A 17,853-nucleotide genomic window follows, 5' to 3' on the forward strand; every position below is an offset into this window, starting at 1 on the left:
CATCCCTCCCAACCTTTATATATTTGTTCCCAAGCAAGGTTTGTTTTACTCTGGATTTGTGCCGGGCAGTGTGCTCTTTATTAATGCTTTAATAACCTCTTAGAATTCTTTGTATTTAATTTTTTTGACTTCATGGTTATTTAGATACTGTGAAGACATGGATGTACATCTCCTATATCCAGCTTCATACCTCAGTTTCCTTACCAATAGCAGCCTCCCAGGGGTTGGTCGGCTGCATTGGTGTTTTTCACCATGCTGTCAAAGGACAGGGATGACCTCTCGAGGTCCCTTCCAGTTCTGTGATTCTGTGTGTGTGTGTGACACGTCCTCATTTCTGAGGGATAAACCAAGACTCTTAAATAAAATAAGTACTTTCATTGGCTTCTGGAGTTCCAAACAGTCCCTTAATTCCTCGGCTAAAGGGGTTTCCATTCACTACCTCCAGGTGGCATAGCTGAAGTGTAGGGGAACTTAGTCTTTAACTCTGTCCCAGGCCCTAGCCCCACACCTTGTTCAGAAGAGTAGCCATCTGCTCCTGCCTTAATATACTGATCCTTTCTTCACTCAAGGGCTATGTCCTACCCTAGCTCTCCCACAAGCCCAGACCCTAAGAAAAATCTTGTGCATCTCCTGATTACCTTCAGACTCAGGAAGCAACCAGCTACTCCTTCACCTTGAGGAAAGCCTGCCTTTTCTATATCCCATCAGGCCTGGCTTTCAATCACATGCTCTCACTAAGCCAGATGTTCCTTCTCAGGATTACAAACACTTTGAAGGCCAAGCCTTAAAGAGGCCAATAGCTCATAACAGTAGCATGGGACAGGCCATCCCCTTAAAGGGTTCTGACAGATGAAAACACATCACTACAAATCATGTTATTACGTCAAAACAAAAATTCTACAGAAATTACTGAAAGCTTTTTTGTAGGATTTGCAGCTCGGTCTAGGGACCAGACTTGAAGTTCCCAGAAACAACTGTATTTTGACCAAAGGCATACATTTGCTGAACTATTATGTTGACTTAGGTGAACCACAGTACTTCCCTACAAAGAGACATTGGAGAATTAGTACTTCATTTCTCTTGATAAGAATAAACTTCATGGGCCTGATCCTGATCCAACGGTGCCAATTAGTTTGAGGGGAGCAGTGAATTTTCCCTCCTTCCCACAGGTTTTTGCACTTGCTCCAAGTTCCACAGGCCACAGAGCTAGGGGCAGGGGGGAGTGGGCCAGGGCCTGACCACTTTTAAGCGATGGTCCTGCCAGGGCCGGCGCTTCCATTTAGGCGACCTAGGCAGTTGCCTAGGGTGCTAGGATTTGGGGGGGTGGCATTTTGCCACCCTCGGCGGCAATTCGGCGGCGGGGGGTCCTTCCGCGCTCCGGGTCTTCGGCGGCAATTCTGCGGCGGGTCCTTCACTCGCTCCGGGACCGGCCGCTGAAGTGCCCCGAAGACTGGGAGCGTGGAAGGACCCCCCGCCGCTGAATTGCTGCCGACTGGCAGTGCGGAAGGACCCCTGCCTAGGGCACCAAAAACCCTGGTGCCGCTCCTGGGTCCTGCACTAAATTGGTACAGCTGCTGCCAGAGCAGTCTGGAGTGTCATTCCAGCTGCGTGGTCCCAATGCCACCAAAATATGACTCAGGCCCCTCTCCCACCCCTCCGTACAGACAGGGAGTAGCCAGGTCAAAAATCAGTGAGTGGTGTTGCGACCTGGTGCACAGGAAAGTCTGTTCCTGTGCATTGGAGTGCAAGGCAGTCTGCCAAGAACCTGATTCTCTGTTAGAGTGACCATATGTCCCGTTTTGACCAGGACAGTCCCCTTTTTAACCGTACCCTGGGGGCCCCAATTTTGGGGGGAAAACTGGGCCCAAGTCCCATTTGCTTTTGCCAACTGATCATCAAATGGGACACAGGCCCAGTTTTGGCCAAAAAGTGGGGCATGCTCCCTTAGTATAGTGTAGAGAAACGTTTTTTGGGGGGAACGAGTGGCAACACCAGCCCTGCATGGCAGGGCCTGGACAAGCAGTGACACCATGTGGCTTGGTCCATCCCCATGTGCAGGGGGCGAGCGGCCGAGCCCCATGCAGTGTCTCATTTTCCCTTTGGGAAATATGGCCACCCTACTCTGTGTGGCACCAGCTCATGCACTCAGAGGCAGCTCTATGTTTTTTGCCGCCCAAAGCATGGCAGTCAGGCAGCCTTCGGCAGCATTTCTGCAGGTGATCTGCCAGTCTCACACCTTCATCGTACCCGCTGTAGAATTGCTGCCAAAGCCACAGACCGGCGGACTTCCTGCAGAAATGCAGCCGAAGGCTGCCTGACTGCTTCCCTCACAGTGACCGGCAGCCCACCGCTCATGGCTTGCCGCCCCAGGCATGTGCTTGCTGCGCTGGTGCCTGGAGCCGCCCCTGCATGCACTGTGTGGGTAAGAGAGAAGGGCGACTTCCCAGCAGAGGGAGACCTGGGATCCTTGCAAGAGGGGTGGGGGGGTGGGTGGACAGGCAGAGACAGAGATGGGGTCCCTACTGCCAAGGGAGTACAATGGGGACCAGAATTTTCTCCCCTTCACTCCCAACTCCCCAAAAAATATCTGAATTGACACCACTGTCCTGATCTCAGTCACTCCATTCTCATGCTGGTGTAATTCAGTTATCTCTAGTGGAATTAATCCATCTATACAGTTGTAATTGTGCTCAGAATCAACCTCAGATCTTCTTTTTGCATTGTTCTTGTGTCCAGCTATTGAAAATATGATTACAACAGGGGTTCGTGAACTTTTTCTCAATCCTAATGCACTCAGACAGCCTGGTTTCTGAAGTTAGACTTGACTCTTTATGGCTTTTTGTTCCTCATCAAGCACCTGTGAAAAAAAGGAACAGTGTAGGGCCAAGGGAAAAGCTTTCAGTGAAAAAAAACAGGGTGAAACTGGTGCAGAGAGCTAGTGAAGTGAAAAACAAGTAGAGACTGTATAATAGGAGCAGAGGTGGGGAGGAGAAAGAGAAGAAAATGTAATGAAATAATAATGGGCCACATTCTCTGTTACATCTGATAAGCACTGGGCACAGCTGAGATGTGGGAGACACAAAGGGTCATTTATGGATCCTGGAGCCAGTTATCTGCTAAACCAGTCCAGAACATACTCTAGTGTAGCCTCCATGATCATCGGAGAACAGCAATGCTTTCTCTCTATTCTGAAGTTGTGGTGAGATTTTCACAGTGGCCAAAAACTGCCCAAGGATGCCCCATGCCAATGGACTCTTCCGATGGCTTGGATAGCAGCCTCTTGTACCAGCAGAGTGGCTCAAAGTGGTTATAACATGGTGGAAAATCTGGTTATATATATACATATATACACACAGACATACACTCACACAAACTATGTCAAAATGCAAAATGGAACTGAGTTTAAGAGTATGTATCATAAATTAGACTAAAATAAGTCACAGGGATGTTGCAATTAGCTCCAAAAAAAGCATTATAAAACCCAGGCAATTCTGAGTTAAAAGAAATCCAAACAAGTTGAATTATAGGAAAGCACTGTTAAGGTGCCTAAACAAACTTAATTCTGCCCTCTGGTGATGCCATGCAGGAATGGCACCAGGGTTTCTGATGCCCTAGGTGGACAGCCATTTCGCCGCCCCCCGCGGGTCCGGTGGACCTACCGCAGTCATGCCAGCGGACAGTCCGCTGCTGGAAAGGCTCCTGTGGAGCTGCCGCAGTGATGCCTGCGGCAAGGCCACTGGAGCCTTTAGACCAGCGCACCGTCCGCTGAAATGACTGCGGCAGCTCCACCGGAGCCTTTCCAGTAGCGGACCGTCGGCTGGCATGACTGCGGTAGGTCCACTGGACCCGCATGCCGCCCCCCCGGCAAAATAGCGCCCCTCAAAAATTCTGGCACCCTAGGCCATTGCCTAGGTCACCTAAATGGTAGCGCCGGCCCTGATGCCATGCAATAACCATGTGATTAGGATTAAGGCATTTCAGTGTTTGTAGTCTTATCTACTGATTTTTAAAGACACATTAGATTTTATTTTCCTTCATGATGTCACTACAAGTCAGACTTGGCAGATCCTCAGGAATCCATGTGGAAAAGCCTTATCAGAGCCTGAAGAGGTGTCTAAGCTTTGCTTCTTTGCAGAAAGGGAGAGATTTCCTGCATGCACTGATGCAGTGGGCACGATTTGGATGCTTGCCTTGTGAAGAGAAAAATATATATAAAAGTTAGGGGTTCTTTTTCCTAGGAAAACCTGTCATAAACAGATAGCTAAGGGTTAATGTCTCTTTCACCTGAAGCACCTGACCAGAGGACCAATCAGGAAACCGGATTTTTTCAACTTTGGGTGGAGGGAATTGTGTGTCTGAGTCTTTTGTCTGTCTGCCTGCTTTCTCTGAGCTTTGGAGAAGCAATTTCTACTTTCTAGTCTTCTGTTTCTAAGTGTAAGGACAAAGAGATCAGATAGTAAGTTCTATGGTTTCTTTTCTTTGGTATTTGCATGAATATAAGTGCTGGAGTGCTTTGATTTGTATTCTTTTTGAATAAGGCTGTTTATTCAATATTCTTTTAAGCAATCGACCCTGTATTGTATCATCTTAATACAGAGAGCCCATTTGTATGTATTTTTCTTTCTTTTTATATAAAGCTTTCTTTTAAGACCGGTTGGAGTTTTTCTTTACTTCAGGGAAATTGAGTCTGTACTCACCAGGGAATTGGTGGGAGGAAGAAATCGGGGAGATCTGTGTGTTGGATTTGCTAGCCTGATTTTGCATTCCCTCTGGGGGAATAGGAAAGTACTTTTTGTTCCAGGATTGGGAACGGAGAGGGAGAGTCACTCTGTGTAGTTTCACAGAGCTTGTGTCTGTGTATCTCTCCAGGAGCACCTGGAGGGGGGAAGGGAAAAAGGATTATTTCCCTTTGTTGTGAGACTCAAGGGATTTGGGTCTTGGGGTCCCCAGGGAAGGTTTTTCAGAGGGACCAGAGTGCCCCAAAACACTCTAATTTTTTGGGTGGTGGCAGCAAGTACCAGGTCCAAGCTGGTAACTAAGCTTGGAGGTTTTCATGCTAACCCCCATATTTTGGACGCTAAGGTCCAAATCTGGGACTAAGGTTATGATATGGTGTAGCAGCGGTGGGATATAGACAGAATCCAGAAGCCAGTAGGAATATTATATTTTTCTTTTCTCTGCTAAGGGCTTTTTAGCAGAGAGAAACAGTTTGGTTTTAAAAAGGGAACCAGAGAGAATTTTTTTTTCTGCTCTCTCTGGCAGTTTGTGGCTTGCATGTTAAGCGAGAAGCCATTAAGAGACTGTTGAGGGTCTTTTGTCACACAATAGCACTCCCATTGAGAGTCATTACCAGCACTATATATATATGCAAATAAAGTGGTTTTTCTAGTTTACCCTAGAGAGAGAAAAGGAAAAAAGCACTGTTGCTAGGCAGACTTCAGGAGGCAACAGAGAACCTGCAGTTCAGAAGATAAACACCGGAGGGCACCCCAACACAAGAAAACAGGAATCATGACTTCTAAGGCAAAAATTGAGGCCGAAGAGCAATACAAAGAAGCTGAACACAGGCGACAGATGGAGATGAAAGAAAAGGAAGAAAGCATGAAACTGGCAGCCTTCCAAAGAGAACAGGCAGCCCAAGAGGCAGCACACAAAAGAAAACTAGAAGAAGAAGAGGTGGCCTACCGAAGGAAACAAGCAGAAGAAGAGTTGGCCCACAAAAGGAAGCAAGAAGAAGAAGAGGCGGCCCACCACCGAGAAATGGAAAAACACCAAAAAGAAATGGAAAAACAACAAAAAGAAATGGAAAAACAACAAAAAGAGAATGAAGAGAAGGAAAAACAGAGAAAACATGAACTGGAGTTGGCAAAAGCTGGGCTGCATGTGCCAGCCAACCCTAACAACCCGGCGCCCATTATTGCTCCACAGCACAGGAAATTTCCCACCTACAAGGCAGGTGATGACACCGAGGCCTTCTTGGAAAATTTTGAAAGAGCCTGTCTTGGGTACAGCATTCCCGAAGACCAGTACATGGTAGAATTGAGGTCACAGCTCAGTGGACCTTTAGCAGAGGTGGCAGCTGAAATGCCTAAGCAGCAAATGAATGACTATAAACTTTTTCAAACCAAGGCCAGATACAGAATGGGGATAACCCCAGATCATGCCCGTCGGCGTTTCAGAACCCAAAAGTGGAAACCAGAGGTGTCATTTCCCAAACATGCCTACTACATTGCAAAAAACTATGAGGCCTGGATAACAGGAAACAACATTCAAACCTTGGAAGAACTGCACCTCCTCATACAAATGGAGCAGTTCTTGGATGGTGTTCCTGAAGACATCACACGGTACATACAAGATGGAAATCCCAAAGATATCGCTGAGGCGGGGGAAATTGGAGCCAAATGGATGGAACTGGCAGAAAGCAAGAAAGCTACTGTCAAGGGGAACGATTACCCCAGGGGGCACACAGACCATAAACCCTACAACCGAGGACAGCCAAAGACCCCACATACCACCCAAGTAAAGCCACAGATACCCTACCCTTCAACCTCACCAGTCTCCAGTAACTCACCTCGGCCCAGTGACCCATCAGATGGAAGATGCTTTAAGTGTAATGAACTGGGACATATCAAGGCCAACTGTCCCAAGAACACCATGCGAGTGCAATTCATTACACCACCATCACACCAAAGATCCCCAGGCCCGGATGCCTCTCAAATACCCTTGGAGCGAAGGGAAAATTTGAGAGTGGGCGGAAAGAAGGTTACTGCGTGGAGAGACACGGGGGCACAAGTGTCAGCTATCCACCAATCCTTCGTTGACCCCAAATTCATCAACCCAAAGGCCAAAGTTACAATTTACCCCTTCATGTCACAAGCTGTAGACTTGCCTACAGCTCAACTGCCTGTCCAGTACAAAGGCTGGTCAGGAATGTGGACTTTTGCAGTCTATGACAATTATCCTATCCCCATGCTACTGGGGGAAGACTTGGCCAACCAGGTGAAGCGGGCCAAGAGAGTGGGAATGGTTACACGTAGCCAAACCAGGCAAGCTTCCAGACCCATTCCTGTTCCTGAGCCGTCCACAGAGGCCCCGTCTGTGTTACCAGAGACCCAGACAGAGGTAGTGGACCCGGATTCCATGCCTACCACTGAAACAGCCACAGCATCTCCAGTCCCAGGCCCGGAACTGGAACAGCAACCAGCACCAGCAAGTGCAACCACATCTTCAAACTCAACGCCAGAGGGTGCCAGCGAGCCAGAACTGGCAGAAGCAAAAGACAGCCATACCCAAAAGGCTCAGCCAGAGCCTGAAATACCCTCAGGTGCACCAGCGGAGAGCGGTTCACCAGCAACGGAAACAACCCCATCACCTACATCGCTTCCAGAGGGACCAAGCCCAAGTCCACAGTCTGAGGAAGAACTGGTGACCCCAGCCTCAAGGGAACAGTTCCAGACTGAGCAGGAAGCAGATGACAGCCTTCAGAAAGCTTGGGCGGCGGCACGGAGCACCCCACCGCCTCTCAGCTCTTCTAATCGATCCCGGTTTGTTATAGACCAAGGACTTTTATACAAGGAAATTCTTTCTGGTGGACACCGGGAAGAATGGCAGCCGCAAAAACAGTTGGTGGTTCCAACTAAGTACCGGGGGAAGCTCTTAAGCTTAGCCCATGATCATCCCAGTGGCCATGCTGGGGTGAACAGAACCAAGGACCGGTTGGGGAAGTCCTTCCACTGGGAGGGGATGGGCAAGGACGTTGCCAAGTATGTCCGGTCTTGTGAGGTATGCCAAAGAGTGGGAAAGCCTCAAGACCAGGTCAAGGCCCCTCTCCAGCCACTCCCCATAATTGAGGTCCCATTTCAGCGAGTAGCTGTGGATATTCTGGGCCCTTTCCCAAAAAAGACGCCCAGAGGAAAGCAGTACGTACTGACTTTAGTGGACTTTGCTACCCGATGGCCAGAAGCAGTAGCTCTAGGCAACACCAGGGCTAACACTGTGTGCCTGGCCCTAACAGACATCTTTGCCAGGGTAGGTTGGCCCTCCGACATCCTTACAGATTCAGGGTCTAATTTCCTGGCAGGGACCATGGAAAAACTGTGGGAAACTCATGGGGTGAATCACTTGGTTGCCACCCCGTACCACCATCAAACCAATGGCCTGGTGGAAAGGTTCAATGGAACTTTGGGGGCCATGATACGAAAATTCATCAACGAATTCTCCAATAATTGGGACCTAGTGTTGCAGCAGTTGCTGTTTGCCTACAGGGCTGTACCACATCCCAGTTTAGGGTTTTCACCATTTGAACTTGTGTATGGTCACGAGGTTAAGGGGCCATTACAGTTGGTGAAGCAGCAATGGGAGGGGTTTACGCCTTCTCCAGGAACTAACATTCTGGACTTTGTAAGCAACCTACAAAGCACCCTCCGACACTCTTTAGCCCTTGCTAGAGAGAACCTAAAGGATGCTCAAGAAGAGCAAAAGGCCTGGTATGACAGACATGCCAGAGATCGGTCCTTCAAGGTAGGAGACCAGGTTATGGTCTTGAAGGCGCAACAGGCCCATAAGATGGAAGCATCATGGGAAGGGCCATTCACAGTCCAAGAGCGCCTGGGAGCTGTAAACTACCTCATAGCATTTCCCAATTCCTCACTAAAGCCTAAAGTGTACCATGTTAATTCTCTCAAGCCTTTCTATTCCAGAGACTTACAGGTTTGTCAGTTTACAGTCCAGGGAGATGATGCTGAGTGGCCTGACGGTGTCTACTACGACGGGAAAAAAGACGGTGGCGTGGAAAAGGTGAACCTCTCAACCACCCTGGAACGTCTGCAGCGGCAACAAATCAAGGAGCTGTGCACTAGCTTCGCCCCATTGTTCTCAGCCACCCCAGGACGGACTGAACGGGCATACCACTCCATTGATACAGGTAATGCTCACCCAGTCAGAACCCCACCCTACCGAGTGTCTCCTCATGCCCAAGCTGCTATAGAACGGGAGATCCAGAACATGCTACAGATGGGTATAATCCGCTCATCTACTAGTGCATGGGCATCTCCAGTGGTTCTGGTACCCAAACCAGATGGGGAAATACGCTTTTGCGTGGACTACCGTAAGCTAAATGCGGTAACTCGTCCGGACAACTATCCAATGCCACGCACCGATGAGCTATTGGAAAAGTTGGGACGTGCCCAGTTCATCTCTACAATAGACTTAACCAAGGGGTACTGGCAAGTACAGCTAGATGAACCTGCCAAGGAGAGGTCAGCATTCGTCACCCATGCGGGGGTGTATGAATTCAATGTCATCTTCCTTTCGGCCTTCGAAATGCACCCGCCACCTTCCAGAGGCTGGTAGATGGTCTACTAGCTGGACTGGGAGAATTTGCAGTTGCCTACCTCGATGATGTGGCCATTTTTTCAGACTCCTGGCCCGAACACCTACTACACCTGGAAAAGGTCTTTGAGCGCATCAGGCAGGCCGGACTAACTGTTAAGGCCAAAAAGTGTCAAATAGGCCAAAACAGAGTGACTTACCTGGGGCACCAGGTGGGTCGAGGAACCATAAACCCCCTACAGGCCAAGGTGGATGCTATCCAAAAGTGGCCTGTCCCAAAGTCAAAGAAGCAGGTCCACTCCTTCTTAGGCTTGGCCGGATACTACAGGCGATTTGTACCACACTACAGCCAAATCGCTGCCCCATTGACCGACCTGACCAAAAAGACCCAGCCAAATGCCGTTAAGTGGACTGATGAGTGTCAAAAGGCCTTTACCCAACTTAAGGCAACGCTCATGTCTGACCCTGTGCTCAGGGCCCCGGATTTTGACAAACCATTCCTGGTAACCACAGATGCATCTAAGCGTGGTATAGGAGCAGTGCTCATGCAGGAAGCAACAGATCACAACTTCCATCCTGTCGCGTTTCTCAGCAAAAAACTGTCTGAGAGGGAAAGTCACTGGTCAGTCAGTGAAAAGGAATGCTATGCCATTGTGTACGCCCTGGAAAAGCTACGCCCATATGTTTGGGGACGGCGGTTCCAACTACAAACTGACCATGCTGCACTAAAGTGGCTTCATACTGCCAAGGGAAACAACAAGAAACTTCTTCGTTCGAGTTTAGCTCTCCAAGATTTTGATTTTGAAATTCAACACATCACAGGAGCTTCTAACAAAGTTGCTGATGCACTCTCCCGTGAGAGTTTCCCAGAATTCAGTAGTTAAAAAGTGTTCTTAAAATGTAGAAGTCTGTTAGTTATATACTTAGGAGTATATGTAAAGGTGTATGTGTTGTATTAATCTGTTTATTTTCAAGTTCTAGAAGGAAATCGCCGCCAGTGAGCTTCCCCACTGTCTGCAATTTGGGGGGCGTGTCATAAACAGATAGCTAAGGGTTAATGTCTCTTTCACCTGAAGCACCTGACCAGAGGACCAATCAGGAAACCGGATTTTTTCAACTTTGGGTGGAGGGAATTGTGTGTCTGAGTCTTTTGTCTGTCTGCCTGCTTTCTCTGAGCTTTGGAGAAGCAATTTCTACTTTCTAGTCTTCTGTTTCTAAGTGTAAGGACAAAGAGATCAGATAGTAAGTTCTATGGTTTCTTTTCTTTGGTATTTGCATGAATATAAGTGCTGGAGTGCTTTGATTTGTATTCTTTTTGAATAAGGCTGTTTATTCAATATTCTTTTAAGCAATCGACCCTGTATTGTATCATCTTAATACAGAGAGCCCATTTGTATGTATTTTTCTTTCTTTTTATATAAAGCTTTCTTTTAAGACCGGTTGGAGTTTTTCTTTACTTCAGGGAAATTGAGTCTGTACTCACCAGGGAATTGGTGGGAGGAAGAAATCGGGGAGATCTGTGTGTTGGATTTGCTAGCCTGATTTTGCATTCCCTCTGGGGGAATAGGAAAGTACTTTTTGTTCCAGGATTGGGAACGGAGAGGGAGAGTCACTCTGTGTAGTTTCACAGAGCTTGTGTCTGTGTATCTCTCCAGGAGCACCTGGAGGGGGGAAGGGAAAAAGGATTATTTCCCTTTGTTGTGAGACTCAAGGGATTTGGGTCTTGGGGTCCCCAGGGAAGGTTTTTCAGAGGGACCAGAGTGCCCCAAAACACTCTAATTTTTTGGGTGGTGGCAGCAAGTACCAGGTCCAAGCTGGTAACTAAGCTTGGAGGTTTTCATGCTAACCCCCATATTTTGGACGCTAAGGTCCAAATCTGGGACTAAGGTTATGATATGGATGCTTGCCTTGTGAAGAGAAAAATATATATAAAAGTTAGGGGTTCTTTTTCCTAGGAAAACCTTCATTCATGCTCTTGGAAAGACTGTAGTTATTTTTTTTATCCCTGAAACTTGTAAACTAGTTATTATTGTATTTATCACCTAAATTGCTTTGCATAAATTAGGTATTGCATTGTACTTCAGAAATCAATGTTTGTATAAACTGGGCAAGGTCAACTGAAAAATTAATCTTATTTACATGGCTTAAAAATGACTTAATTTAAATGGTATCAATAAGAGGCTCTCACTTTCAGGTCTAATTCGTTTAATATACAGCTAAGTTATAATTATTGAAAGAAATATAACTTATAGGATGTCAAATGATGTCAAATATGTGATTATTGGATACACCATTTCATTATGCCTGGGAAGTTTTACTTGGTGCAAGAAGAAAAGAGCAATTGATAGTATTTATTTATAAGTGCATACATGACCTCAGTTCTAGCTATTTATGTCATACACTGGCATTTCATCTGTGTACTCCAGAAGTAGATCTCCTGTAAAAAATGACCTCTGTCTTATTTATGGGCAGAACAGAAGAGGCTCAGTCAAAATGCTGAGATTCTCTCTCACTTCCTCTCGTTTTTTCCCACCTCATTAATGCATTTCAGCTGGAAAATATTAAGGTTGTCAATATGCAAGTTTTGAATATTGTATTACTGTCACATCTTGTGTAATTTAGAGTTTGTACCTGTGATAGTTGTCACTTCCAAGAGAGCCCCTTACATCACATGCACTGCCTCAGACACTCCATACAAGCATACATGTCAGCAGCTGCCTAATTTTCAGGAACACTGGTGGCTTCACAGCAAATGAAAATTGTCTGTATCAAGAATCTGGTGTCCTCTCTAATTACAGGAGAGGATTTCAAAATCAGAAAATTATATGTTTTCATATACTGGATGGATTTTGGTTTTTGAAATTCAGTTAAAATGTGATCTTTTCTTAGGTCTTTAAATTTGATTTCAGTTGTGAACTTCACTTCTGGTGGTCCCAATATAATATTACATGCCCACACCCCTCATAGTAAAACAACATGATTCGTTTTGAAAAGTCAAGCACTCAAAAGTTAGGAAATGCCAGACTAAAGGTTGCCCATGCAATCTTAATTTGCCCTCTTGTGTATATGCATTATGGTGCAGTCTTTAATAACATGACTACATACTTTTTTCCACAGGACCCTTGCCTCATTGAATACACAGAGTTGAGCTGCTCTGAGGATGAATCAGAGTTGTGTAGTGAAAGGGGATATTGCCCATAGGACCCCCTGCCTCATCTATTACAGAAATTCGAAGTGCGTAGTGAAGGGAGGCAGGAGACTGTAGGAAGAGAAAGGATGGTCTCATGGTTAAGGCAGTTGAATGCTTCCCTGGAGAACTGGTGTCTATCGAAGCCCCTGCCACAGTGTTCCGTATGATTCTAGGGAAGTAATGCAAACCAACTTTGGACATGTAATCACTAACTGTGTGTTCCTCACCTTCTGGGTGCCTGACTTGAGATCCTGAGGTCTGTTTTGCAGAAACATTAAGGCCTGGTCTACACTGCGTGGGGGGGATTGATCTAAGTTATGCAACTTCAGCTATGTGAATAACGTAGCTGAAGTCGACGTACTTAGACCTACTCACTGTGGTGTCTTCACTGCGGTGAGTCAACTGCTGCCACTCCACTGTCGACTCTGCCTGCGCCTCCCACGCCAGTGGAGTGCAGGAGTTGACGGCAGAGCACTTGGAGGTCGATTTATCACGTCTAAATCGACCCCTGCTGGACTGATTGCTGCCCGCTGATCCAGCGGGTAGTGTAGACATACCCTAAGCATTTGCTGTTGCAGTTGAAGTCAATGTGAGCTGTGCTTTGAAAGTTTAATGTCGTGTCCAATGTGTTATAAATTGGGTCCCCCAAACTAGTGGATACTAGAGAATACAGGTTTTCTGTGGTTCAGTTCTCCATCTGTAAAATGGGGATAATATCATAGCATTGTGAAAATAAACTGATGTTTGTGAAACTCTCAGCTAATATAGTGGTTAGCACCATAAGAAATCCCAAGAGGAAATTAATAATTCTGTCTTCAGAGCAGGGTTTGAAAAGTATGCAATAAAAACAGTCTGGGGCCGCCTATTGAACAATTAAGAGAAAGCAAAATATCAAATAGCTGTTTATTAGCAAGCAGCATCCATTCTGTGCACTGAATGAGGCAGGGTTCATGTTGAAATAAATAATATATGATGATATATAACAGCTATCAGAATGCATATGCACAAGGATGCCAAATTAAGATGCATAAGAAATCTTAATGTCAGCATTTCCTATCATTTGAGTGCTTGTCTTTGCAATCTTAATAGAATTCTTCTAACTTAGTTTTCTGTGTATAATTTCCTAGGTTTTTAAAAAAGGAAACTGAAAAAAAACAGAAATTCAATCGTGTGCCATCACATTGACACCAGTCTGGATCATCAGCAGACTTAGAACTTTTAGATCCACCAAACAGACATCTGTAATTTGAGCTAATGGAGTAACTCATAGCAGTAGTAAGTTGTCATTCTCTATCTGGACCAGCAGTAGTGGGGCATGGGACACTTTGTCAGTGGGTTTCACTGAAGTTTGCTAACAGCGGAGGAATGGTGAGACTCAGAAATCTTGGATTCCATTCTAGGCTCTGGAAGGGAGTGTGTTCTACTGGGCACAGACTCTTCTGCAGAGTGGGTGCAAGGATGTTTCATGCCCTAGGCAAAACTTCCACCTTGCGCCCCCCCCCACAAGCCCTGTGGCAGCTCTTCACCTCCCTCTGCACTAAGGCGCCCGCCCAGCAGCAGCTCCCCACCCCTCCTGCCCTGAGGGCCCCCCACCCCCGCTGTTTGGCGCTGCAAGCCTGGGAGGGAGAGAAGCAGAGCAGGGCGGCATGCTCAGGGGAGGAGGTGGAGCAGAGGTGAGCTGAGGTGGGGAGTTCCCCTGTGTGCAGTGCCCCGACATTACTTGCTGCAGGCGGCCCTCCCCGCACCCCCCTGCTCCAGCTCCCTCCGCCTAAATGCCGACGATGACCAGGGCGCCAAAGGACCCGAAATGCCGCCCCCCAAATGCTAGCGCCCTAGGCAACCACCTAGGTTGCCTAATGGGTTGCACCAGCCCTGCTCTTCTGTCAGTGCTCCTAAAGGAATTTCCATTCCTTCTCTCCAATCCTCTCCAATCTGCCCTTATCCAAGTCCTGTCTCTTCCCCAGCCTATGATTCCTCATTCCAGCCTCATTCACCTCACCTAGCCAGTCCCAATCTGCACATCTCAGCCATCTCATTATCAGACCTCTTGCCCAGCACATTCTAGGATTACCCCAACAAACTCTTATCCGAGTATATCCCCCCCACTTCCAGTCCAGTTTCCTTGCCCAGCCATTCTCGGATAAGAGTTTGCCCATGGCTCCCAGTCCCAGTCTCTGCCCTCCACATTCAATCTAAATCTCTGCTCCAGGGGACCAGTCCCAGGTTACCTGTCATACGGTCACAGTCTCCCCTTCTACCTCAATTCTCAGTTTCAGTTTCCCTCTCCCTCTTCCAGTCCCAGTTTCCATTCACTACACTCATGGAGAGTGCAGGAGAGACAGTTCCCCTGCTTTCAATTCAGATGCCTAGACCTAGCGCCCGCCCCGCGACCTGCAGCAGCCCAGAAATACAATTGTAGGGAAACCTCTGATCATCCCTAGGCTGGCACATGCTCAGTTCACATGGAATCTTTGGGAAGTTTTGGGGCTAAGATCTAACCCTCTATTGAGTATGTGCAAACTGATTTTTCAAAGGTTTATAACTTCATCAAATTAGGGTAGATTTTCGCAAGGACAGCAAAAGGCACATCGTTGACAAAAAGGTTTCTCTCTGCCAAATTTTAAGTCCCTGTTCCAAAGCAGGGGGTTGCTAGAGATTTTTTTTTAAAAAAAGTTGCCAAAATTCAAAACATGGGCAAAACAATGCATTTTTCCTAGCCTCATTCTCGGAGATAGCTGAAACCAGTTTGGCTGAAATTTTCCATATAAATTCAGCCTGAAACAGACATCAGCTTGGAAAATTTCAGCCTGAACAAGTAAAGTATGGCAAAGTTATAAGCAAGGAAAACAGGCTCTTATCATTGGAAGTGTCGAGCAACATTGATAACTGGCAGTGCTGCCATCTCCGTCTATAATGTAGTTTGATTAATTTCAGTTTTTATACTTAGAAACTATTTCAGATACATTAAATACATGGTGATTTAAAGTATATTACTGGAATATGTTGTAACTATTTTACAATACACATTGCTAAGTAGATGTAAATAGTTTATCAAGTAAAAGTAAATGAGTGGTTTAGATGGTCATTAACATATTTCAGGTATAAACTGCGAAAAATATTCACACAACTCCATGCAAAACTGCTTCTTATTTTGGTAAACAATATTATAATTCAGGTGACATTATAAAAAAAGTGTAAATTTTGTCATTTAAACAGGTTACACACAATTAATGGTTAAGCTATTAATTACTTAAAGAGGTTACACAATATATAGTTGTGGGTTTGAGAACCAAAATCAAAATGTAAAGGCTCTTTCAAATAAAAACTAAATTGAAATAATGTTTTGATTGTGAAAAAATTTATTCATCTGGATATTTATATAAAGAGAAGCAAGTAGAAATTCTGGTAATAAAGACCTATATAAATGTATGGTGCCTGTCAAACATAATCTGCCAGACCATAAATAATATAAAGCGAGTCTTGCCTAACAATATCAAATACAATTTTCAGAAGGGTAATTCATGTGGTATTTTAAAATGTATGTGACAATTATAGCATTTCAGAAATATCAGCAATGGGGAAGGGAATATATTGTAATATTTATTACTATACATGATTTTTTCAGTAAATGTAAGCATATTACATAGATGCATGTATAATGGCATCAGTTTAAAAAAGCATGGCATTATATAACAGTATTACTGGTATAGGGCAATTCTAGTTTAGTTCTGTTGAGTGATCAGTCATATTTGATTTACTCTTATGCTTTTTTAGGCTATACAACACCAGTGATGTGCAAGTAGAAATTTTTTTAAAAGCCCATTAACTGTTATAATTGCAAAAGCTAATACTCTAGTTCAAAATCATTGCTAATCATTGGCTTAGGTAAGTAGGTAAGATTCTCTCTCTCTCTACACACACACACATACACACATATAATTATATATTATGGCATTATATCTATAGAAATGTTCATTAATACAGCTGCCTTTGAAATTACTGCACTTCAAGTGCAAGTGACATTCTTTCTGGTACTCACAAGTGTGGCTGAATGCTTAACTTTTCTGCTGACTGTCAGAGGAGAAAAAAATGGAATTAGGGAATGACTGTTGAACATTTAGAAAAATATTCTGCTGTGTAGCTGATGAAGTATGTAATCCATAGAACCCGTCCATATAATTCCACTTTGGTTCATCAAACTGTGTCAGAGGTGAAAACTTTCCTATACTGAAACCATAATTAACATTCCACTTTTGATATTCATGTGCAAAATACAGACTGTCAGCATAAAGCATTTTCCAAACAGGGTCCAGAAAATAGGAATGTGCTCGGTAAAGTGAACTTTGTGCTAAACAGGAACAATTTTGCCATGGCATGAAGTAACTCATAGAGAGATAAGGCTCCAAATCCTTTTGATGCCCTCGCTTTCGTGTTCTTCGGTGTTGCTTAAAGTCCCCATGAACAAAATCATCTAAGTTTGCTGGGTGGATGCTCCAATAATTTCCTTTCCCATCCTCACATCTTCCCACTTTGATAAAACAATCATTTAGTGAAAGGTTATGTCTCACACTGTTTCTCCAACCTTGATCTTTGTACCTGTAGTAAGGAAAATTATCCTCAATATACTTGTAAATTGCAGCTAAATTCAGCTTATTTGTAGGGGAGGAGAGAATTGCCTTTGCAATTAAGGCTACATAAGAGAAAGGTGGTTTTTCCAGAAATCCTTCTTCGTTCCTGCTGGTGGAAAGACAATTGTCGGTCCACAATTTAGAACTGGAAGGGTTGGATGGAAATCCAGCAACCAGTTGTAATTCTTCTTCTCCTCCCATTTTACAGGTGTCTTTAATTCCATAATTGTTTTCAAGACTACTGTGAGTCATTATAGCAGTGTGACGGTTACCTTAAGATTCCTGGTATTTTATCATAAGAACTTAATGAGAGAATTTGTTCATTGAAGCCAAACTGCAGCAGAAGTAAGTGTTAGGCACTAAATGTGCTGCTGCAACTTGTTCAGATTCCTATTTTATACTGTGTTAAGTCAACATCCTAAACAATGAAAACAGAACTGCCTATATTTACAAAAATCAAGGTACAAATTGTATCTGAATGAAAAAAAAGAGCAAAATAATTATAATACGTTAAGTATGAAGATAAATAGACCATGGTGTTAGCCTTTCATTTCATTATGATCTGGGAAAACACCTTTCAGTGTTCCCCATTGAAACCTAATGATTAATGAAAAAATGACTGTGGTTAGATAGCATTGTGAAAAGATTGAACCCTTCACTGATATGCAGAACAAATTGAAATCAACACATTGGTTTCTGTGTTCT

The 17,853-nt window shown here is 44.9% G+C and overlaps 1 protein-coding gene across 1 annotated transcript; it reads right to left on the reverse strand.

Moving 5' to 3' along the window:
* Nucleotides 1–15,854: 15,854 nt before the first annotated feature.
* On the reverse strand, nucleotides 15,855–17,498 carry LOC127042871 (forkhead box protein D5-A-like). Its single transcript, XM_050936362.1, has one exon. The coding sequence runs from the start codon at nucleotides 17,398–17,400 to the stop codon at nucleotides 16,576–16,578; it is 825 nt and encodes a 274-aa protein (XP_050792319.1). The 5' UTR covers nucleotides 17,401–17,498; the 3' UTR covers nucleotides 15,855–16,575.
* Nucleotides 17,499–17,853: the final 355 nt, after the last annotated feature.

Source organism: Gopherus flavomarginatus, chromosome 1 (genome assembly GCF_025201925.1).
Source record: "Gopherus flavomarginatus isolate rGopFla2 chromosome 1, rGopFla2.mat.asm, whole genome shotgun sequence".
In the NCBI taxonomy this organism is placed as follows: Eukaryota; Metazoa; Chordata; order Testudines; family Testudinidae; genus Gopherus; species Gopherus flavomarginatus.